The sequence below is a fragment of the Hemitrygon akajei genome, chromosome 10 (assembly GCF_048418815.1).
Source record: "Hemitrygon akajei chromosome 10, sHemAka1.3, whole genome shotgun sequence".
Lineage (NCBI taxonomy): Eukaryota > Metazoa > Chordata > Chondrichthyes > Myliobatiformes > Dasyatidae > Hemitrygon > Hemitrygon akajei.
Window position 1 is genome coordinate 143,590,005 of NC_133133.1, and position 23,925 is coordinate 143,613,929.

The following is a 23,925-nucleotide window of genomic DNA, read 5'->3' on the forward strand; positions in this document are numbered from 1 at the left end:
TAAGCCAGGCTGTTCTTGTTACTCTATGGTGGGATCTGTCCCTTCCTCTCCTTGCCTCTGTGGGGTAAGCCAGGCTGTTCTTGCTGTTACCCTGAGGCTGGACTGTTCCCTTCTTTCCCTCTGAAGCCTGGCTGGAAGCCCTGCTGGTTACCCATGCCTGTAGCCCTGTTGGCAACCTTGCCTGTATTGCCATTAAGTCCAGTTGCTGGAGTGAGACCGGAGCCTTGCCACGCCAACAGAAGGAACTATCTATTGTTGAGCTTGGAACTGTCTCTTTGTGTCCCTGTGTTTGGTGTCTGTGTATGAGTACTGGCCCTATGTTCTGTACCCAAGGAGGGGTCCTGACTCTGTGTTCTGTGTTCCTGTGCTCCAGTCCAAGGCTCAGTGTTCCTGTGCTCAAGTCCCAGGCTCCGAAGAGGTTCCAGTCTGTGTCCGTGTCCAAGTCGTAGCCTAGACCTTGAGTCCTGGTCTTGTCCAGGGCTAGTGTCTTGTCCAGTGTTGTTTCTTCCCCACTTCCCTTGCTTTCTTGATACACCTAGTCCTCTCCCTAGACTTCAGTGTCTGTGTCTTGCTCTTGGGTCTGTTCCCAATGCCCACCTTATGACAAAAGGAGGATTAAGTAAGAAGCTGGGAAGGGATAGGTGGATGAGGTAAAGGGCTGATGAAGATGGAATCTAATAGGAGGGGACAGTGGACCATGGAAGAAAGGGAAGAAGGAGAGGAACTAGAGGGAGGTGATGGGTGATGAGCAGGTGAGAAGGAAAGGGTGAGAGGTAAACCAGAATAGGGAATGGAAAAAAGAGAGGGAGGAGGGTGATTAATTACTAGATGTTGTTTAGATCAATGTTCATGCCATCAGGATGGAGGGTGACCAGATGGAATGTGACATGTTGCTCCTTCAACTTGAGTTTAGCCTCATGGTTGCAGTAGAGGAGGTCATGGACAGAGGAGTCAGAAAGGGATCCTGCCTTTTGTAGCAGACAGGGTGAAGAGGCCTGATTACCTCCTTCCTGACTGAAGAAAGGGACCCACACATCTGTAAAGTAAATGAATACAGTTCGCAACTACTTTAAAACTCCCTCCTTGGATAAAAGCAAGGAAATAATTCTTATTTATCTGCAAGTGCAGTTTTTTCATTAAGACTACCAGCTATTTTCATTTATTCATAAAATATGTTTGTTTAAACTTCCATAAAGCATGAAAATATAAACATGAAAATCCAGGGAACTCGGTTGGCCAACGGATTGGCTGTAAACCATTTGGAGCCGGTCTCAACGCTGGATTAACCTGGTGAGTGGGGAGAGTTACCTTGGTGACAGGGGCAGGTTTCTATGGACACGGGAGCGGAATCACCTGAGTGAAAGGGCGGGGTTACCTGGGTAAAAGGGAGGGGTAACTTCAGTGATTGATGGGGCGTTAGAGCCATTTCGCAAACTCCCACTGCGGGCGCTAATGCCGTTACCGCTTGCAGGCGCCGTGTGGGTGTTAGTGCAATGTGAACTATTTGCAGAGTTTGGCTTTATTACGATCGCAACTTTTTAAAGTCCGTTTCGTTGGATTTTGCGTTTTCTCTCTCTCTCATCGTTGATGTAACAGGTCACCATGCAGCAAGATTTCAGGAGAATTGCGATAAGAAAAAAGACCACCACGCTCCCCATTCAGAAGACGTTTGTTGAAACGGGTAAGACACTTGGCTAGAGGCTGCAGAGAGCAAAAGAAGGGAATTTTGTTTGTGCCTTTGAGTTGGTGCGTTCATATCGCCCCCACTCTTGGAGATATGTTCCAGTGTTTAATCACAGAGCGCCAGTCACCCAAGATCCGCCTTTCCTCTTGCATGCAACAATTCTTTAGTGCTGTAAGCTCCCTGCTTCTTTGGGTTGCGTTCGGCTGTTAAACTATGTCTTTATTTTTTTAAATAGTCCTCAAAAGTTAATTGTTACTGTAGACAGGATTGCCATAAACTACAAGTAAGGAAAACTGCGGACTTAAAATCTTGCCGACAAAAAAAAATTACAGTTTTTCAAGGAGTTTTTGAGAACATCGTTGAGTTGTTTTCTCTGCCCAGGACGGAGGTCAAGACAGTCGTGCTTTGCGAGGCTGGTGATAGGCGTATGGACAGCTTGGCCTGCCCTTCACAGTCGATTGAGTTAGACTTGAAGATGCGGATGTTGGTTGAGTGTACATTTGGGGAATTTTGTAGCCACCACTGGTGGTCACTACCAGTTGATAGTACAGTACCGGTTACTATCAATGCTTTGAGATGTCCGCCCGAGGTAGTCCATGGTTCTACGTGGTACATATGGGTGGGGATCGTAGCTGCCTGTTCGTTTATGAATTTTGCACTAGATTTGTCTTGACCTATAAACACTATTTTCCTCATGGTTGCAGGCTCTGGCTTGTCGCTTCAGATTTTCCAGGATCTTTTTCTGTGGAGGGCTGTGTTTGTACAATGGCTGCAAGTTGGTCGTGGTCGTTTATTCAGTGATGTTGGAGCTCATTTTTATTTTCCTTAAATAATGAGTTATTTATGATTTGGAGCTTGGCCTTGGAGTTTATTCATATGGAACCACTGTATATATACAGTAGTTAAATGACTGAAGTTATGTGATCATGATTAAGTGCCGACTGTTCTACTTCCCTCGGGAATTCTCCTCCATAGTCCTGACCGCTGTTTACAGCTGACCTCTGACCAATCCGGACATCAGAAGTTTGAGAGGAGGGGATTTCACTCAGGTCCACTGACCGAGTACAAAAAAAGGCAGCAGGGGTTTTAAACTCCGACCAGCGACCAATCGGCGTTTAGGATTCATCAGCAAGAGCAAATTAAAGGAGGGCAGGGGCAAGCAGGGGCTGTAGGTGGAGTGGACAGAGTTAGTGGCGAGGCTTTAGCTCTTGGAGGCTTCAGCGAAGAGGGGCCTCGGTCAGAGAGGGCAAAAAAGAGAAGTTCTAGATTCAGTTTCCCCCCTCCCTTTATATCTGTACAGTTAGGACAGTAGAGATGCCGGGCAGGATAGCTGAATGCTCCTCTTACGGGATGTGGGAATACAGGGAGACTTCCAGCTGCAGCTTCTAACAATCTGCATTAAGGAGTTGGAGCTGGAACTGGATGAACTCCGGATCTTTCAGGAGTCTGAAGGGATGATACATAAGACATAGGGAGGTAGTTACACCCAAGGTGCAGGACACAAGAAACTGGGTGACAGTGTAGAGTACCCACATCTGGTCCTGCAAGGGGCAAAAGTAGTGCTCTCTGTCTTTGTTTTGTATTATCTGTTGGTTATCATCCACTATAATTCCTTTACCATCAGCATAAAGTTCAAATGAGTTGAGCCACCGTGTTCAACTCTGACCTAGTGTAGCTGGATCCATTGGAAGTGTTGGATCCTGGATTTCTCCATTCTCATCAACTAACCTTAAACTTACTTTCAAAGTCTGTATTCTCGTTGCCACTGTTGTGTATTTGCAATCTATCTCGGTACCTAGTGTGTTTATCAAGACTCAACGCTTCATGCTCTGAATTTGTTTTTATTTCTCATTCTCACTTCCATTCTCCCTCACATCATGTATTCTTCTGTCCCAGACTGATGACATCATCACTACTTGACAAGTGTCAAACTACATAAACTGACCTTACTTTTCCAATACATGACAGGTGGGATCTGTACAGAAGAGACGGTTTGCATCTGAACTGGAGGGGAACAAATATCCAAGCAGGAAGGTTTGTTAATGCTGCAGAGTGGGGTTTAAATTAGAATTACAGGGAAATGCGAACCAGAGTGCCAGAACAGTTAGTGGTGAGGTTGTCGATGCAGATGTTGGTAAGACCTTGGACAAAGTCAGGAATCAAAAGGTTGAGCCTAGTGCAGCTAGTGTACATTTTAATGCAAGAAATATCGGAGGAAAGGCAGATGAGCTCAGGGCATGGATCCACATGTGGAATTATGACATTTTAGCCATTAGTGAGACTCAGCTGCAGGAGGGTCAGGACTGACAGCTCAGTATTCTGGGGTTCTGTTGTTATAGACATGACCGAGCAGGAGGGGTTAGAGGAGGAGGGGCATTACCAGTCAAGGAAAATGTCACAGCAGTGCTCTGTCATGACAGACTGGAGAACTCAAATAGTGAGACATTATAGGTGGAACTCAGAAATAAGAAAGGTATGACCGTGTTAATCAGACTACACTACAGACCATCCTACAGTCCTAGGGATTTAGAAGAACAAATTTGTGAAGAGTGTTCCAAGAAACACAAGGTTGTTTTTAGTAGGTGACTTTAACTTTCCACATTGACAGGGAATCCCATACTGTAAGAGGACTAGATCGGACAGAATTTGTCAAATGTGTTTAGGAAAGTTTCTTTCATCAATGTGTAAAAGTCCCAATGAGAGAGTGTGCGATACTGGGTCTATTGGAGAATGAACTAGGGCAGGGGACGGGAACACTTTGCATCCAGTGACCACAATGCCATTAGTTTCAAAGTAAATGTGCAAAAAGACAGGTCTGGTCTGCAGGTTGAGATTCTAAATTGGAGAAAGGCCAATTTTAATGGTATCAGAACTGATCTGGCAAGTGTGGATTGGGACAGGCTGTTTCCTGGCAAAGGTGTACTTGGGAAGTGGGAGGCCTTCAAAAATGAAATTTTGAGAGCACAAAGCTTATATGTGACTGTCGGAATTAAAGGTAAAGATAACAAGTGTAGAGAACCTTAGCTTTCAAGAAATATTGAGGCCCTGGTTAATGGGGGGGGGGGGGGAAGGTGTATAACAGGTATAGGTAAGCAGGAACAAATGAGGTGCTTATGGAGTACAAGAAATGCAAGAGAGAACTTAAGAAAGAATCAGGGAGGCTGAAAGAAGGCATGAAGTTGCTCTAGCTGACGAGGAGAAGGAGAACCCTAAGGGGTTCTACAGATATGTTAAAAGCAATGGTCCTCTGGAAGACCAGAATGGTAATCTATGTGTGAGGCCAAAACAGATGAGGAGATTTTAAATTCATTCTTTCCATCTGTATTTATTCGGGAGATGGACACAATCTATAGAAATGAGACAAAGCAGCATCGACTTCATGGACCCTACACAAATTAGAGGAGGAGGTGTTTGTTATCCTGAGGCAAATCAGGGTGGATAAATCCCCAGGGCCTGACAAGGTGTTTCCTTGGACCCTACAGGAGGTAAATGTAAACATTGCTGGGGCCCTATCAGAGATATTTAAATCATCCCTGGTGACAGGGGAGGTACCAGAGGATTAGGGGATTGGAGGATAGCCAGTGTTATTCCATTTAAAAAAGACTTTAAACAGAAACCAGGAAATTATTGGCTGAGTCTGACATGAGTTGAGCAAAGTATTCTAAGGAACTGGATATATAAGTATTAGGGCATACACAGACTGATTAAGGATGGCCAGCATGACTTTGTGTATGGTAGGTCTTGTCGAACTAATCTTAGAGTTTTTCGAGGAAGTTACCAGGAAAGTGGATGAAGGCAGTTTTGGTCACTACCTACAGGAAAGACATAAACAAGGTTGGAAGAGTACAGAGAAAATTTACAAGTATGTTGCCAGGGCTGGAGTACCTGAGTTAAAGATTCTGAGTTAAAAGTATCTGAGTTAAAGGAAAGATTGAATAGATTAGGACTGTGTCCTTGAGAATGTAGAAGATTGAGAGGAGACTTGATAGAGGTGTACAAAATTGAGGGGTATAAATAGGGTAAATGAAAGCAGGCTATTTTCCAATGAGCAAACACGAGGAAATCTGCAGATGATGGAAATTCAAACAACACACACAAAATGCTGGTGGAACACAGCAGGCTAGGCAGCATCTATAGGGAGAAGCACTGTCGCCGTTTCGGGCCAAAACCCTTCGTCATGCTGCCTGGCCTGCTATGTTCCACCAGCATTTTGTGTGTTATTTTCCAATGAGGTTGGGTGGGACTAAACCAGAGGTCAAGGGTTAAGTGTGAAAGGTGAGAAGTTTAAGGGAAATGTGAGAGGGTCATGAGAGTGTGGAATAAGCTGCTAGCACAAGTGGTGCATGTGAGTTCAGTTTCAATGTTTAAGACTTTGGGATAGATATATGGATAGTAGAGAGATGGAGGTCTATGGGCTCAGTGCAGGTCGATGGAAGTAGGCAGTTTAAGTGGATTTGGTATGGACTAGATAGGCCAAAGGGGCTATTTCTGTGTTGTACTTCTCTATGACAAACCGCCAAAGTCCAATGTTAAGTAAGCACTCGAGGTATTGAGTGCCACCATCTGCAAACAAGAAACGGTCCACACCAATGCCTTTCAAATCATTGCTGGTGACTTCAATCCGGTTTGTCTGAAGAAATCCCTGCCCAGTTATTATCAGCATATCACCTACAGCACAAGGGGTCCTAACGCACTGTATACTACAGTAAGGAATGCCTATTGCTTCATGCCCAGACTGCATTACGGGAAGTTTGATCACATAGCTGTCATCCTCCTACCAGCATACAGGCAGAGGTTAAAGAACAAGGTTCCAGAAGTAAGAACAACAAAGAGATCATTGCAGAAGGCAGAGGAGCAGCAATGGCATTGCTCTGAATCGGTAGACTGGGTCGTCATCAGAGGATTTGAATGAATACTCCATGGTTGTCAGGGACTTTATTTTTTAAAAAAAACAGTTGTAGATGAGAAGGTGCCCACAAAATACAAAGTTGTAATTCAAAGTCTTCAATAACCAGAAGCCATGGATGAGCTATGAGGTCTGCAGTCTGCTGAAGGCCAGATCAGTGGCATTCAGGTCTGGCTATTAAGTTAAATACACAAGGTCCAGGTGCTTTCTCTGGAAAGCCATCTCACATGGGAATGGGCAATTCCAGACCAAACTAGAATCACTGAAGGATGTTTGACAGTTGTGGCAGGGCTTGAATTCCATCACCACCTACAAAGAGAATCCAAGCGCCACAGGTGACAGCAAGGCTTCGCTGCTGGAAGATTTCAATGCCTTTTATGCTCACTGGACCATCAAAACATGGAGGCATCTTCACAAACTCCCACAACCCCCAGTGGGCCTGTGATTTCATTCTCTGAGGCAATGTCCTTCAGCAGTGTGAACCCACTGGAAAGCATTCTGCCAAGTCTGGGAAACTTGGCTGAGTGCAAAAGACCTGTGCTGAACAACTGCTGGAATATTCACTGATACCTTCAACATCTGGCTTTGGCAGTCTGAGGTACCCTTTTGCTTCAAGTAGGCTTCAATGATACTGGTGCCTCAGAAGAACATGGTAAACTGCCTCAATGACTATCACCCAGTAGCACTTATATAGGATGTTCTTTGACTATAGCTCAGCATTCAACACTATCCTCCCTCAAAATTACTCAGCAAGCATCAAGAACTAGGTTTCAGTACCTCCTTGTGCAAATGGATCCTTGATTTCCTCACTTGCAGACCCCAGTCAGTCCAGCAACAGCACCTCCTCAATTTCCAAACAGCACAAGTGCACCACAAGGCTGTGTGCTTTGCACCCTGCTCTGTTTTACTTAGGACTCTGAGGCTAAGCACAGCTCTGATGTCATATATTAAGGTTTGCTGACAACACCACTGTTGTTGGTCAAGTCAGAGGTGGTGATGAATTGAAAATCTGGCTAAGTCGTACCATGACAACCTCACACTCAATGTCAGTAAAACAAAGGAGATGATTATTGACTTCAGGAGGAGGAAACCAGAGATTCAGGAGTTGGTCTTCATCAAGAGATCAGAGGTGAGAGGGTAGCAACTTTAAATTCTTCGGTGTTATCATTTCAGAGAATCTGCTCTGGGTCCAGCACGCAAGTGTCATTCCAAAGAAAGCACAGCGGTGCCTCTACTTGTAGAAGTTCATGAAGGTTCAGCATGTCATCTAAAACCTAGACAAACTTCTATAGATGAATGTTAGAGAATATATTGATTGGGTGCATCACATCCTGGTATGGAAATACCAATGCTCTTGAATGAAAAATCCTACAAAGAGTAGTGGATATGGCCCAGTCAATCGTAGGTAAAGCAGAGTCCACAAAACTGGTAGCCAATATTGCCATAACCATTGAAGAGCCAAAGGGTCATGTTCATATCCCATTCCTCCTGCAGACCTCCAGTCTCGTAAACAATTGTTCATATTCCATTGCATCTGCCAATTTTATCACTAAGCAGGTTGGTTTGGCTCAACTCTGATCACAGTTTTCTAATTAACAAACAGGATCTGCAGCATTTCCTCAGATAAAACCAAAGGAACAACAGCGTCAGAGTGGTTTGCATATTAACTACATAACTCTATATCTCTCAGCTGTTACCCAAGCTCTGGTTTGTAACTTTAAAATATTAAACTGATTCAAAGGAAGATATGGGAGTCCAGGAATGCAAGTCTAACTTCATCTTTAAATGAGGTGCGCATCATGTGGTAGGGTAATGATATATGCAGTTCACATATTTGTACATGTACAGTAACTTTAATTATTTGAACGAACACAAATACTTATAGTGCCTATAAAATATAAAAAGTACTCACCTCCCTTGGAAGTTTTCATGTTTTATTGTTTTACAACAGTGAATCACAGTGGATTTAATTTGGCTTTATTTGACACTGACAGAAAAAGAACCTTTCCTCAGACTCAGGGTTGTAATTGCTGGCAAAGGTGCATCTACTAAATACTTTAAGGGGGTGAATACTTAGACTGTCAATTATTTTATACCTGTAAATTAATTTAGATCATTTAGTAGAGATCTCTTTTCACTTTGACACAAAAGTCTTTTTCTGTTGATCAGTGTCAAAAAAGCCAAATTAAATCCACTGTGATTGAATGTTGTAAATCAATAAAATATGAACATTTCCAAGAGTGGTGAATACTTTTTTATAGCACTGATTATATATACACACACAAAATTACTCAAATATTATTGTGATATTAAATACACAACACTTCTCCCTGCTTAGTTACAAACTCCAACTCAATAGAGAATGCATCTCAACTTTATACACAGTATATAATACAACTACTATACACAGACATCCACAGCATGGCAAGTTTTACATTGTCCCATTCAGGCCTAAAGATTTACTCGCTAATGAGGATTTCTTACATTTGTCTTTTCTGACAAGGGGAATCACTCCATTTGCCAGGTGAGACTTGTGGCTGTGAAAGCAATCTCAGGTTCTGGGACCTCATCTGTGGAGGTCGTAGACCTTGGCTCTGAGACTGCAGGAGGTGGTTCTGACAGCTCTGGACTCCTTTCTTCTGCTTCCTTTTTCTTCTACTTTGTGCATCTTGATCTTGGGAAGGTGCATTTATATCACTGGAGTATTCTCTTGTTATTCATTCTATTGCTTCCTTTATGATCTGATCTCTCCTCTTGGTTTCCTCATCCACAACATCTGATGAAGCCTCTGGTTCTGTATCTCCATTGACTCTTCTCCTTTTGGCCTTCCATTCATCCAGCTGAGCTTAGTCTTTGCATCCACTTTTACAAGCAGCTTTTTGTCTCCCACTTGAACTTCATGCAATGTCTTTATTGCACACTGAGTGGACTCTGGTTCTTTTATAATCACAAAAACTGAATGCTTGCAACTTTCCTGAAGTTCCTTTATCTCTCTTCTAGCTTAAAACCAAACTACAAGTGACTGCCTGATCAACATATCAGAAGCTTTCTCAGGTTCGTTGCCTACAAAATCTGTTGTAGTCAGACCACTGCTTCTGTCATTTTCACAATTACTCTGAGCAGCATGGTCTTTCCTTGGTCTAATATGCTTTTCAACCAGCAGCACAGAGGTTGGTAGCAATACTTGTTTGTCCTCTGTTGGGCAATGGTTCATGGTGTTTGTTATGGAGACAGTTGTGGCATCATTGGGTACCTTTCTTAATTCACTTTCAGCTGACTGTATTGTAAGGGATGTGACATTGAAATGATGGATGGATCACCTGTCAAGTTGTAGTTGTCTTAGCCAATCATGTCCCCACAATGCTGGTCCTCCTATTTCTACCACATACAAGCTCAATATAGCTTATTGGTTGTTGTATTTCACTGACACAAACATCATTCCCAACAGGAGTCATCTTTTCTCCAGTATAATTTCTTACTTTGATTTCTTCAGACTTCAGTTCAGTATCCTTGAAATGCTGTTCAAACTCATGTTGTGGAATGACTGAAACAGCTGAACCATTGTCTAATTCCATTTTAATTTTCCTTTCACCTCTGGTGTAAGCCACATTGCTTGTCTTTGTTAACTTTCACGTATCAAATCTCAAGGCTACCAAGTCCTGTGTCACTTCCATCATTATCAGATTTTTCATCAACGGCATGCAGATTAGTGCTGTTTTTGAAACTGCAATGAGTCTTTTTAGTGCTCTCTCTTCCCTGTGCAGACCATTTATTTGTGGCTACACAATGTGCTCTTTGTATGTCTTACTTTGTTGTATTTTCTGCAAGTTTCACCTTTAAATCTGCATTGATCTGGTGTGTGTGAGCTCTTGCCACAATGGTATCACAGTTTGTTTGGCCAGGCTGGTGTCTGTTCTGCAGTTTTGTTCGCACACACTTTCATCCCTGACTGCAACTCAATTGTGTTTCCATTGAAACAGCGATTTCAACTGCTCTTTTAAATGTAAGCTGTGCTTCAGCCAGGAGCCGTTTGTGAATGCTTTCTTGTAAGATTCCACAAACAAAATGATCTTTTTCTTAGTGTATCATTAAATCCATTACCAAACTGACAATGTTCAGATAATATCTTCAATTCAGCACTTACACTGAAATGGACTCCCCTTCTTTTCAATTATGTATGAGACCTAAAGTGTTCTTCAGTCAACAATGGCTTCAGTTCTAAATATTCTGTCATCACTTTGACAATTCAGCAAAGCTCATTTCTGCTGTTGTGGTTGGAGTACTTAAGCACTGAAGCAAACGGTATGCTTTTAAACCCAATGAATTCAGCAAAATTGGTACTCATTTCTCATTGGCTATCAAGCAGTAGTAAATCAAGACAACTGGACTTATTGTGTTGTCTATAAGGTGCTTCACCACTCATCTGAGAGGCTCCTTCAGTTCTAATCCATTGTGGGTAGTTTTCTGGTTTATAAACTGAGTTGTTTAAAGGTATAGCAATCACATGAGGGTTGTTAAGTTGTAGAAGTAATGAGAGGGTCATTAGTCTTATCTTTGCATGAATGGAACTGTGAACAGATATGGAGACACCAGGGTAGAAATATTGGGACTGCTTTGTAAGTAGCTGATAATTGGTGTTTTATCCCACCCCCTCAGTTCAGGGATGGGTGTTCCAGTTGACAAAGATGGCTTCTTTAACCCCTCATTCAAAGCACCTGTCCTCCCTGTCCAAAATATGCACATTGTTATCATCAATGGTGTGTCCCTTGTCCTTTTGGGGGTAAACATAGAAAAGTACAGCTCATTACAGGCCCTTCGGCCCACAATATTGTGCTGACCTTCAAACCCTGCCTCCCATATACCCCCCCTACCTTAAATTCCTCCATATACCTGTCAAGTAGTCTCTTAAACTTCACTAGTGTATCTGCCTCCACCACTGACTCAGGCAGTGCATTCCATGCACCAACCACTGAGTGAAAAACCTTCTTCTAATATCCCCCTTGAACTTCCCTCCCCTCACCTTAAAGCCATGTTCTCTTGTACTGAGCAGTGGTGCCCTGGGGAAGAGGTGCTGGCTGTCCACTCTATCTATCCCTCGTAATATCTTGTATACCTCTATCATGTCTCCTCTCATCCTCCTTCTCTCCAAAGAGTAAAGCCCTAGCTCCCTTAATCTCTGATCATAATGCATACTCTCTAAACCAGGCAGCATCCTGGTAAATCTCCTCTGTACCCTTTCCAATGCTTCCACATCCTTCCTATAGTGACGCGACCAGAACTGGGTAGATACACAGCCGAGTCTTGACCTGAGGTGTTCGTCCTCCTGTGTTGGGCCATTGTTTGTGAAGTGGTTGTTTCTCACTGATATACAGATCTGTGTAGTTCTCATTGGATTGGATTGCATATACAATATTACCCTGTTTATGTTTAGGTGTAGGATCCACAGGGTGGACGAGTTTCTGTCTGAGTGTCGGTTTGAAAAACAGGGATTTGGTGTTTGGATTGGATTGGAAGTAGCATCTCCACCACCATCACACTGACCACGGGGCCCCCCAGCGCTGTGTGCTCAGTCCACCGCTGTTCACTCTGCTGACCCACGACTGTGCTGCAACAGTGTGAACCACAAAGTTTGCTGAAGACATGACCGTGGTGGGTCTCATCAGCAAGAACAATGAGTCAGCTTACAGAGAGGAGGTGCAGAGTCAACAACTTGTCTCTGAATGTGAACAAAACAAGAGATGGTTGTTGACTTCAGGAGGGCACGGAGCGACCACTCCCCACTGAACATCGATGGCTCTTCGGTAGAGATCGTTAAGAGCACCAAATTTCTTGGTGTTCACCTAGCGGAGAATCTCACCTGGTCCCTCGACACCAGCTCCATAGCAAAGAACGCCCAGCAGCGTCTCTACTTTCTGCGGAGACGAAGAAAAGTCCATCTCCCACTCCCCACCCTCATCACATTCTACAGAGGTTGTATTGAGAGCATCCTGAGCAGCTGCATCACTGCCTTGTTCGGAAATTGCACCATCTCAGATCGCAAGACCCTGCAGCGGATAGTGAGGTCAGCTGAGAAGATCATTGGGGTCTCTCTTCCCGCCATTACAGACATTTACACTACATGCTGCATCCGCAAAGCAAACAACATTATGGAGGACACCACGCACCCCTCATACAATCTCTTCTCCCTCCTGCCATCTGGGAAAAGGCACCGAAACATTCGGGCTCTCACGACCAGACTATGTAACAGTTTCTTCCCCCAAGCCATCAGACTCCTCAATACCCAGAGACTGGACTGACACCAACTTACTGCCCTCTACTGTGCCTATTGTCTTGCTTATTTATTGTAATGCCTGCACTATTTTGTGCACTTTATGCAGTCCTGGGTAGGTCTGTAGTCTGGTGTAGTGCTTTTCTGTGTTGTTTTCACGTAGTTCAGTGTAGTTTTTGTACTGTTTCATGTAGCACCATGGTCCTGAAAAACATTGTCTCGTTTTTACTGTGTGCTGTGCAGTTATGGTTGAAATGACAATAAAAAGTGTCTTGTTGAAAATCCTTCTGGGATATGGGATGATAATGTTTTTTCTGTCTGCTTTGCTCCTTGCCTCTGTCTGTTGATCTTTCCAATAACCTGGATGACTGAGAACCATCATAAACATTCTCATTGGCTTCAAATGCTGTTGAATTAGCTCAGTATACATATTCCAGTTATCTTTTGTGTAATTAAATGCACCAATCTTTCTGACGTAGCCAGCTATTTCTGCTCCTTTATGATTATCACCTGGTACTCTTTCTTGATGATCCCGTGAACTCTTCCATCTTCTGACTTTAGAAAAGAAAAATGTGCTGCTCTGCTTTTTTGTAACTTGATTGTCTGTCGCTGATTTTTGTTTTTAACTTGAACATCTTGCGGCGCTTGAACGCTTTGGTAGCCATCTCGGATTCATCTTAAAATTACCTTATCACCAGTGTTATATTTTGTAACTTCAAAACATTAAACTAATTCAAAGGAAGATATGGAAGTCTGGGAATGCGGGACTAACTTTGTTTACTGTAAGCGAGGCATGCACATATCACATGGTAGTGTGATGACATTTGCAATTCATGTATTTATACATATAACTCCTAATGAAATATTTAAATAAACTAGAATACTTCACCAACCTGTATATACAAGATTACTTAAATATTAAACACACACTACCATCGGGCAGAAGGTACCGTAGCATTAGGGGAAGGACTGTTAGGATGGGAAATGGCTTCTTCCCCCAGGCCATGAGACTACCAAAATCCCTGCTACCACCCAGATCTCACCACTTATAACATACCAGTAGGTTAACTCATTTACTTTTTAACTTGTGATGTAAATGCGCTTTATTAATTGTGAATTTAATTGTGGTAATACTTTATAAGACCGTAATACCATAAGACATAGGAGCAGAAATAGGCCATTTGGCCCATCAAGTCTTCCCCACTATCCCATCATGGTTGATACAGTATATTATCCATCTCAAACCATTCTCCTGCTTTCTCTGCATAAGCTTTGACACCCTGACTATTCAAGAACCTATCAACTTCTGCTTTAAATGTACTCCATGACAGCCATCTGTGGCAATGAATTCTACACCCTCCAGCTAAAGAACTTCCTTCTCATCTGTTCTAAATGGACATCCCTCGATTCTGAACCTATACCCTCTGGTTCTAGACTCTCACTAGAGGAGATATCCTCTCCATATTCACCCTATATAGGCATTTCAATATTCAATAGGTTTCTGAGATCCAACCCCCAACATTCTTCTAAACTCCAGCGAGTACAGGCCCAGAGCCATCAAACGCTCCTCATACATGAAAACTTTCATTTCTAAGAATCATTCTCGTCAACATCTTCTGGACCCTCTCCAATGCCAGCTTACCTTTTCTTAGATAAGTGGCCGAAAACTGCTCACAATACTCCAACTGTAGTCTGACCAGTGCCTTATAAAGCCTTAGCAATACATCCTTGCTTTTATATTCTAGTCAACTCAAAATGAATACTACCATTGCATTTGCCTTCCTTAGCATCAATTGAACATGCAAGTTAACCTTTAGAGCAACCTGCACAAGGACTCTTAAGTGCCTTTGAACCTGTATGAATTTTCTCCCCATTTAGAAAATAGTTGTTGCCTTTATTCCTTCTACCAAAGTGAGTAACCATACACTTCCCTACACCATATTCCATCTGCCATTCTTTGCCCATTGTCCCAATCTAAGTCCTTCTGCAGACTTCCTGCTTCCTCCACCTGTCTTCATATGGTCCACAAACTTTGCCAGCAAAGATATCAATTCTGTCATCCAGAATATTGACATATACGTTTAAAAAAAGGTCCCAACCCTGATCAACACCACTAATCAACTTTTCTCCCCCTCTCTGCCTCCAGCCAGTCAGCGAATCTTCTATCCATGCTAGTATCCATGCCGTGGTCCCTTATCTTGTTAAGCAGCCTCTTGTGTGCCACCTTTTCCAAGACCTTCTGAAAATTTGAGTAAACAACAATCAATGATTCCACTTTGTCTATCCTGTCTGTTACTTCCCTAAAGAATTTAAACAGATTTGTCAGGCAAGATTCCCCCTTTAGAAAACTATGCTGACTTTGGCCTGTTTATTTCGTGCTTCCAAGTATCCTGAAGCCTCATCCTTAATAATAGACTCCAACAGCTTCCCAGCAAGTCAGGCTAACGGGCCTATAGTTTCCTTTCTTCAAGCCTTCTTTCTTAAAGAGTGGAACCATTGCAGAATCTTGAGATTCTAGGAAGATCATTGCTAAAGTTCTACAAAGTTGAAAGTTTAAAGTAAATTTATTAAGGAAGTACATATATGTCACCATATACAACCTGAGATTTGATTCCTTGTGGGCATACTCAATAAATCCTAATAGAATCAATGAAAAACTGCACCCAACAGTCTGGACAAACAACTGAGCTCCAGCCATCTCTCTCTTCTACGGATTGAGATAAGATTGCCTTCGTCATTGACTGGGCGAATTCTGAACTGGATAAATGCCCTCTGGGACAATAAAGCCACCATTTGCAATGAAAATGAGAATTCGCTGCTGAGATGTGCCAGGTTTTCGGCCAAACAAGAAGTGGAATGGAGGCAGCGGATCGGATCTTTCACCTGGATCAGGACTCGCAGGTGGATTAGACATTGAACTCAGGATGCTGGTGGCAGATTGCAGCTGGGCTGTGGAAATGCTGCTGGCCTATTACCATCCGGGCCTCTCAGAATGTGTGTAAGATAAGCTGTCTACCTGGGAGATGCCCACCAACCTCGAAAGGATTGTCACTCTGACCCTCTGTATTGACGTGCCTTCCAGCTGATCAGCCAGGTCCCCAGTTGCATTCCTAGAATCATTCCAGGCTACAGGACTCTCCTCAGCAAAGCCTCCAGAACAGGCAGCTAGAGAGCTCTCGCAATGCCCCAAGGGCATGAAAGATGGTAGAGAAACTACTTGTGCACCTACTGCAGAGCAGTCAAGCAACGCATCAAATGCCCAGTGCATCCAGGGAAAGGGAAGGGCTTTCTATCTTGTCAGCTTCCCCCAGCCCTTCGTCACAGCCATTGACAGACATCCCTTGGGGTACATAAACATAAAAAAGCCCATGTACATTAACACAGGAGATCACTGCGGGTCCATCCAATTCCTCCTGATTGACTCACTCAACACTCCTCTCATTTTGGGTTACCTCTGACTCTCTACTGATTACCTTCACTTTGCCAGGTCATCCAGTTCACTGCTGGGTTGGGGACCTACCTGCTACTTCAGTTGACTTCACCCTGTAAATGCGTGGAGATGTAGGAAGCCCACAGAAATGGCATAATGTTGCCATTGCCTTCAGTAAGAGCAAATCCAGCACTCTGCTGCCTCACATACCACGCGACTGCACAATCGACCCCTTCCTGGGTACCACCCCTCCCCGAGGACGTCTGTTCCCCTTCTTTCCTCCTGAGACCCAAGCCTTGAATAACTACTTTGCTGAAGTGCTACAGCATGGCTTCATTTGACCGTCCCAGTCCACCAGCCAGAGCAGGATTCTACTTTTTCAAAAAGAAAGATGGGGTCTTTGACTACCGTGGACTCAATAAAATCAACTTTAGGAACCACTACCCTCTCCCCTTGATGGATAGCACGTTTGAAACACTCCACAAAGCTTAGATCTTCACTAAGCTGGATCTACAGAGTGCATACAACTTGATGCACATCCACCCAAGGACTGAGTGGAAGATGGCGTTCATAACACCCATGGCCACTATGAATACCTGGTGATGCCTTCTGGATATTCCAAAAGTCCAGCCATTTTCCAGATCCTTCGAGATGTGCTACGCTGGTATGTGTTAGTCTACCTGAATGAAATCCTCATTTTCACAAAGGATCCCCAGGACCATGTCTGTCACGTTCGTTCAGCCCTTCAGTCTCTCCTCGAAAGCCAACTGTACTGCAAGTTGGAAAAATGCCAGATACACAACTAGTCATTTCCATCCTGGATTATGCCTTTTCACCCCAAGGCATAACTGTTGTGCCTTTGCAACTACATACCAATTATGCAGTTAGTCATGCATCCCTTTGTTAGCATCTGTGATGGCTTTCCTGATATTGTTTAACTTTCTTCTTGCTGCCTCTCTTCTTTTATCATTGTATAACTGTTGATGTTCTCTGACATTCAGGTTTGTACTTGTTGCCAATTCTTTGTGTATTTGCAACTACATGTCAATTAGGTAGATATAAAGCACCCAGGGAGATGGCTTTAACTGGTGTATTCACGTTGCAGTGAGAGAGACCGAAAACAGTGTGCATGCACAGACAGCAGATCAATACGTGGTGCTAAAGGGAGTCATTGCACTGAAAGAAATAGATCCATACATTACATTTCCTCCCTCTTTAGATTAATGCAACATAAAACTGTATATGTAAGAAACATTCAATTTCCCTTTCATAAACCATATTCCAAATAAACACGCTTTCACAATAATGGTCCATAACTAACTTCACTACACTAAAGATTCAGTCTTTTGGGTTTACGCTAGTTTACTCTGGAGTAGTCTTTTCTCATTTGGTCACTTTATGCGGTTGTTTAGTTTTGTGTTTGAAACTTTTCACTCGGATTTGCTTTTTGTCTGCCTTGCACACTCTCTGTGGCCTGGTCTGTGACACTTCATACAAACTTTTTCTTTGAACCAACAGTCATTTGCATCTTGGGAGGATTTGCCACATCAATAATATTTTTGGATTTCTGCATAATTCAGGGACATTTTGTGGATTTCACATTCTTTGTTGCAGTCTCTAACGATATTGCAATGGTCAATGCCTGTTCTAAGGTTAGGTCTCTTTCTGACAGTAGCCTCTTCTGAGTGCTTTGACTTTGCATGCCACATTCAAGACTGACCATCTCTAAAGTCACAGTATTGGGAAAATTTGTGAAGTTCTGCTATGTAATCAGAAATGCTTTCTTCCTTTGGTTCCTTTTGTAAAATCCAAAGCTGTCAGCTATTACCAGCGGTTTAGGACACAAGTGATTTTGCAAAATTGTAATGTCCAATGTCTTGCTGGCTTTTCAGGAGTTACTAAGTTGCTTAAGAGAATTATGTTTTAGCATCTATTAAGCTAAGAAGTGTGAGGGCTTTCTTTTCCTCATCCACCTTGTTTGTGTTACAATATAGTTCAACCCTCTCGATTTACGACTTCCAGCCTTCATTAGCACTATCGAATACATCAACTTTCCTGACCAAAGTCATCGCCACGGTATTTTTATCTTAACTTTGCTAACTGCGTCTTTTGCTGTGTACTGTGCAGTTACTCACACATCCCTTTGTTAGCGTCCATGATGGCCTTCTCTGTATTGTTTAACCCTTTCATCTCAGGGTTCGTACATTCAGGTTTGTACTCATCGCCATCTTGTTGTGTCTTTGCAATTACATATCAATTAAATAAAAAGCACGCACATGAGAGATGGCTTTAACTAGTGTATTCGCGTTGTAGCAAGAGAGAGAACAGTGCACCTGTGTAGACAGTAGTCCACATGCAGTGCTAAAGGGAGTCATTGCTCTAAAAGAAATATATCCATGCATTACAATAATGACAGACCCAGAGAAAGTGCATGGCCTCAACTGCACTCCCTCAAACAGCACCAGCACTTTTTGGGCTTCTCCAACTTCTGCCACCATTTCCTCTGAAACTAGAGCCAACTCCTGCTCCTCTCACCTCCCTCATCAAGTCACCAGCCATTTGGAGGAATGGGGGTGGTTCAGTCAGACCTACCCAGGCAGGCACCTCTCATTCTCCACCCAGCTCATGGGAATCACCTGCCACTCACCTGCCATTCATTTTCAACTCGTCTCCTGCAGCTTATTTAAACCCAGCTCTCATCCACAGCCCTCGTCACTCATCAAACCAACCAGACTTAGCCAGTTGTTTCTAGCCTTCAGTAACCTTATTGTGTTAAGTCCTCTCTTGTCTTGTGGCCTCTTGCGATTTGTTATTTTGCAGTTTATTAATAAAGTGTCGTTTACTGCTAAATTGCCTCCGCTGCTCTGGTTATAGGTCTCTATTTCCTGACACAGGAGCTGGAGGTGGGCTATTTGACCAGTCCAGCCTGTTCCAGCTTTTAATAAGATGATGGGGAATCTGATTATAACCTCTTCACTGTGTTCCTGTCTGCCTGTGGTACCTCCTTAACCTCTTTGTTTCTCAAGTATTTTGATTTTTTGATTTTGGAATATTCTGAGATACACAACAGAAAAACAAATCTTCATCTCTCTGAATGCCTTACTTTTAAACAATAACCCTTAGATTCCACCACAAGAGGAAAAAATGCTCCTCCCCATTCATCCCCCACCCTCAAAATCTTCCAAATTCCAGCAGGTGTAAACAGTCTGCCAAACCTTCAGAAGGAATGCAAATAGAGAATGTGCTTGAACACTTTGGTTACAGATAAATTGCAGTCTGGAGTACTGTTTGTTTATTTGGCTTGTCGGAAATTTGGATTATACTGCTAGTCTGAGTGCTGCAAGGTGCACTACACAGGTTATTGTCCATTCGTTTTTCTTTTTTGCACAAAAGTATGAGATCACTGATAGATAAATAAATGATAGGTACAATTATTAAAAATAGGAAGTGCCATACGTTAAATATCTGGATCACAAAATGTGAATGTGAATCACACCAGCATGTAACCAGCCAATTCATCTCACTCCTGTACACCACCTCTTCTTCCTAGCCATCTGAGATTCTGCTATAAACAGTGGTGTCATCGGTGAAGTTTTAGATGGTGTTTGAGCCACACAGTCTTGAGTGTAGAGAGAATAGAGCAGTGGGCTATGTGAGTGTTCTTAAGATGCGCTTTTGTCGATTGTCAGCAAGGAAGAGGAGATATTATTACTGATCCACACTGACTGTGATCTGCCGATGAGGATGTCAAGGATCCAGTTGTAGTGGGAGACAGAGACCCAGGTTTTGGAGCTTGTTGATTAGTGCTGAATGGATGATGGTGTTGAACGCTGAGCTGTAATCAATAAACAACAGCCTGTCCTAGGTACTGCCATTGACCAGTTGGTCCAAGGGCAAGTGGGGAGCCTGTGAGATTGCATCTGCTGTAGATCTTTTGTGCAGATAGGTAAAAAAAATAACTGGTTCAGTTTTTACTCGGTCAGGGGTTAATTCCAGTCAGGACCAGCCTCTCAAATCATTTGACCTCAATAGATGTGAGATTATAAAAATTCCAGATTTTCATTCAAAGTCTTGAACAAAATAATTCATTCAAATCCTTATAGGCTGCTGAGGATCTTTCTTTGCATCCAGTGTCTAATTTTATGTAAATAAAATAGATTATTAATACTTGGTAATCCTATTTGTGGAGACAATGAGCATTAAAATATAGTTAGAATTAATAATTGAAAATGAATTCATTTTATAAGATACTGAAGTGGCAGAGTCAGGTTTATCATCACTTACTGCGCATGTGTCATGAAGATTTGTTGTTTTGTGGCAGCAGTACAGTGCAAGATAAAAAAAATTACTATAAGTTGCAATAATAAACAGACAAATAGCACGAAAGAATGGTGAGGAAGTGATCATGTGTTCAGAAATCTGATAGGAAAGAATATCCAAAAGGACGCCATGCTAAGGTAGCGGTTAGCATGACACTATTACAATTTAGGGCATTGAAGTTCAGAGTTCAATTCCGGCATCTTCTGTAAGCACGTTTGTACGTTTCTTCCCGTGTGCCGATGGGTGTCCTCTGAGCGCACCGGTTTCCACCTGCAGTTTAAAGATGTACTGGTCATTGTAAATTGCCCCATGATTAGGCTAGGGTTAAATCAGCACAGCTCAAAGGACTGGCAGAGCCTGTTATGCATTGTATCACTAAATAAATAAAGTGAAATATCCACATCTTTGAACGTGGTTGGTATTAACTGGCTTGGGCCGTCTAATGCATGGTGTATCCAGCAGTAAAGCAACTGCACCAAGATGTCTTTCTCCATTCTTATTAGCCATACAATTCAAACGACTGGTTGAAATGCAAGTGGAAATGGAACTGATCTTCACTGGATTATTTGACATTATTCACCAGTGATTAATTTCACAACATATGCCAGTGATATTAAAACTGATTGTAGTGTGATGTAGGCAAAACTCTTTAAACACAATCAAAATTAATTTCTTTCTCCACAATATTTTCCTTTATATACAAAAAATCGAAATGTCCTCTGATTTTCTTTTTGATTTATCCAGATTTTATTAGAATACTAAAACCACAATGCAAGGATTCTTCTAAGCAGAATGATGAGCATATTTACTGCCATTGTAGGAATAGTGTATAAAACTGCCAATGTTCAGTGAAAGTCTGACATTTGACATTTCAAACCTTTTTAAAGGAGAAAGATGCAGCAGACTAATGGGTATTTGAGCCTGTGTTTGCCAGTTGAAGGTTTTCAGAGGATGCTGTTTGTCTATGGGCATATTTCCCATTCAATTTTGTTATTATCATTGATCTCCATTTACTGTCTAAGGTTTATCAAACTGCTGCCCTTCTCCATCATTTTGCTAATTTCAAAATTACAATGATTTTTTTCCTCAGCAATATTTTTATTGTTTTTTTAAAATCAAGAAAGCATAGTACAAAGGAGGTTTGTGCAGCACATAACAAATATACAATTCACGTCTATGAAAGAGATGTACCCATAGTACAATCATGCTTTGGTTGCCTCCCTGCCCTGACCTACCCCTCCCAATTCCCATCTCCATGCCATCATTGCATTAGCAAAAAGGGTTAAACAGAACCTTTATCCCCACAGAGCTGCATTGGTATAGAGGTGTGTTTTCCTAACACATGAACTGTTGTATGTTTACATGTCTGAGTTTGTAGAATTTTACCGGAGGATGCTGAAAGCCAGGGATTTATGTGCAGAGGAAAGGAAGAAGGGATGAACCTTTAGTTTGGCTGGGAATTCTGAAAATATCCAAGAAAGGGTCCCCACACCTTTTGGAACTTTATGTCCGATTTGAGAGTTGAATAATGGATCTTCTCAAGGTATAGACTGGACATGATGTCCCTAAGCCACTGAGCATGGGTGGGCGGGGCAGCATCCCTCCACCTGAGCAAGACTGCACGCCTGGCCAAAAGAGGCAAAAGACAGTATGCAAAGTTTGGTCGGACTTAGGTGCATGTCCCCCTCTCCGGAGGTGCCAAAAAGAACAATCAAAGGGTTTGGTTCCAGATTGTAATTAAGTATTTGGTATAGAGTTTGGATAACATCTCTCCAGTGTTTTTTCCAAGCTAGGGCATGTTCAGTACATGTGAATAAGGGAAGCCTCGCCCCTTTTGCATTTGTCGCAGCAGGGATTAATATCTGGGTAAATGCGAGATAATTTAGTCTTTGAAATGTGAGCCCTGTGTACGACCTTGAACTGTAACAGGCAGTGGCGGGCACATAAAGAGGTTGAGTTAACTAACTTGAGAACTGAGTTCCATACATCGACAATCACAATGAATTTTAAAGTTTAAATCAGGGGTTAAGTCACACAGATTAAAATATTTATTTCAAAATAGAATGAGATGTGTTTTTCCTTAAGTCTCAACTCCCAAACAGCTGGGGACTGATGTAAAGTTGTGACATAATTAGCTTTATACAGAATATTCAGTTTTATCATGTCCGTGTCCTATGCTTTCTGTTCATTAGGATGTTTGGATATCAGTTGGCTGAACAGTGGGTTTATTGTTTTTAACTTCAAGATGGTCCTTTTTGAGAAAAATATTTATTGAGTTAAAGTTGTACTAATCATTTTAATAAATGCATTCCAGTGCTTATACTTGACATAAGCTGACTTCATCCTATTACACCTAACCTCCATCAACATATCCATCTGTACCTCTCTCCAGCACATTGTCTGGCCTTTCCTGAAACTCACCCACTTATTTTCCCATGAAATCTCCGTAGCAGTGACTTCCTCATTCTAATATCTGTTTGTTATCAAAACAAAGTTTCTCTTGAATTCCCTGTTGCAATAACTTAGTGACAGTCTAATTCTTAATATTATTTTCTGTTTTTCCTTCCATGATGAATGTGTTCTCCGTATCTACCTTATCAAACACTTACACAAATTTAATGACCTAGATGAGCACACTCCTCAGTCTCGTTTTGTGAAGAAAGATTTGCAATGTGTTATTTTTTTCCTGAAGAGTATAACCCCTGAGTTATAATGTCATTATAATAGATGTATTTTGATGCAAAATACATTTACTGTATAATGAGGAGCTACCTGATAAAGTGGCCGCTGAGTGTATTCCTGCATGTTCATGGTCTTCTGTTGCTGTAGTCTATCCACTTCAAGGTTCAAAATGTCGTGCATTCAGCAGGTGTACAAGTTTACCTAATAAAGTGGCGCTGAGTATGGAACTTCAAGTATAGTGAATAAAGTGCGACTAAGTTTGAGGATTGCTGTCTTACCAGGAATTTTATAAATTGCATTGTGTATCATTGATTTCAAGACTTACATTTATTGTATTTTCACTGAAATGCATAGCTGCTTGCTACAGCTTGTCTACAAACAGAGCTCGATCATTTACCAAGCCAAGCATAGTTTTTGTTTCGGACAGCTACACGGCACTCAATATTTCAATATCTCTATTTATAGTCCTTTAACTTCTGGTTCGCCTAATATAGAACAATTCAAATAGCTAAAATACCTCACTTCTTTCAGAGTTGTCAGCAACAGAAATGAACTAGAGCTGGACAAGTTTATGGAATCGTCATTTTTGTGTGGTTCCTCTAAACTGAATTTAAAAACAAGTAAACTTATATGAT

General features: G+C 42.1%; 1 protein-coding gene across 1 annotated transcript in view; it reads left to right on the forward strand.

The window, feature by feature from the left end:
- Positions 1-1,273: 1,273 nt before the first annotated feature.
- LOC140734758 (FYVE, RhoGEF and PH domain-containing protein 4-like) overlaps positions 1,274-23,925 on the forward strand; it is a 258,362-nt gene continuing 235,710 nt past the window's right edge. The window contains exons 1-2 of the mRNA XM_073059202.1: positions 1,274-1,290; positions 1,597-1,681. Coding sequence (XP_072915303.1) covers positions 1,603-1,681 — 79 coding nt within the window. The 5' untranslated portion in view covers positions 1,274-1,290; positions 1,597-1,602. The remainder of the gene's footprint in view (positions 1,291-1,596; positions 1,682-23,925) is intronic.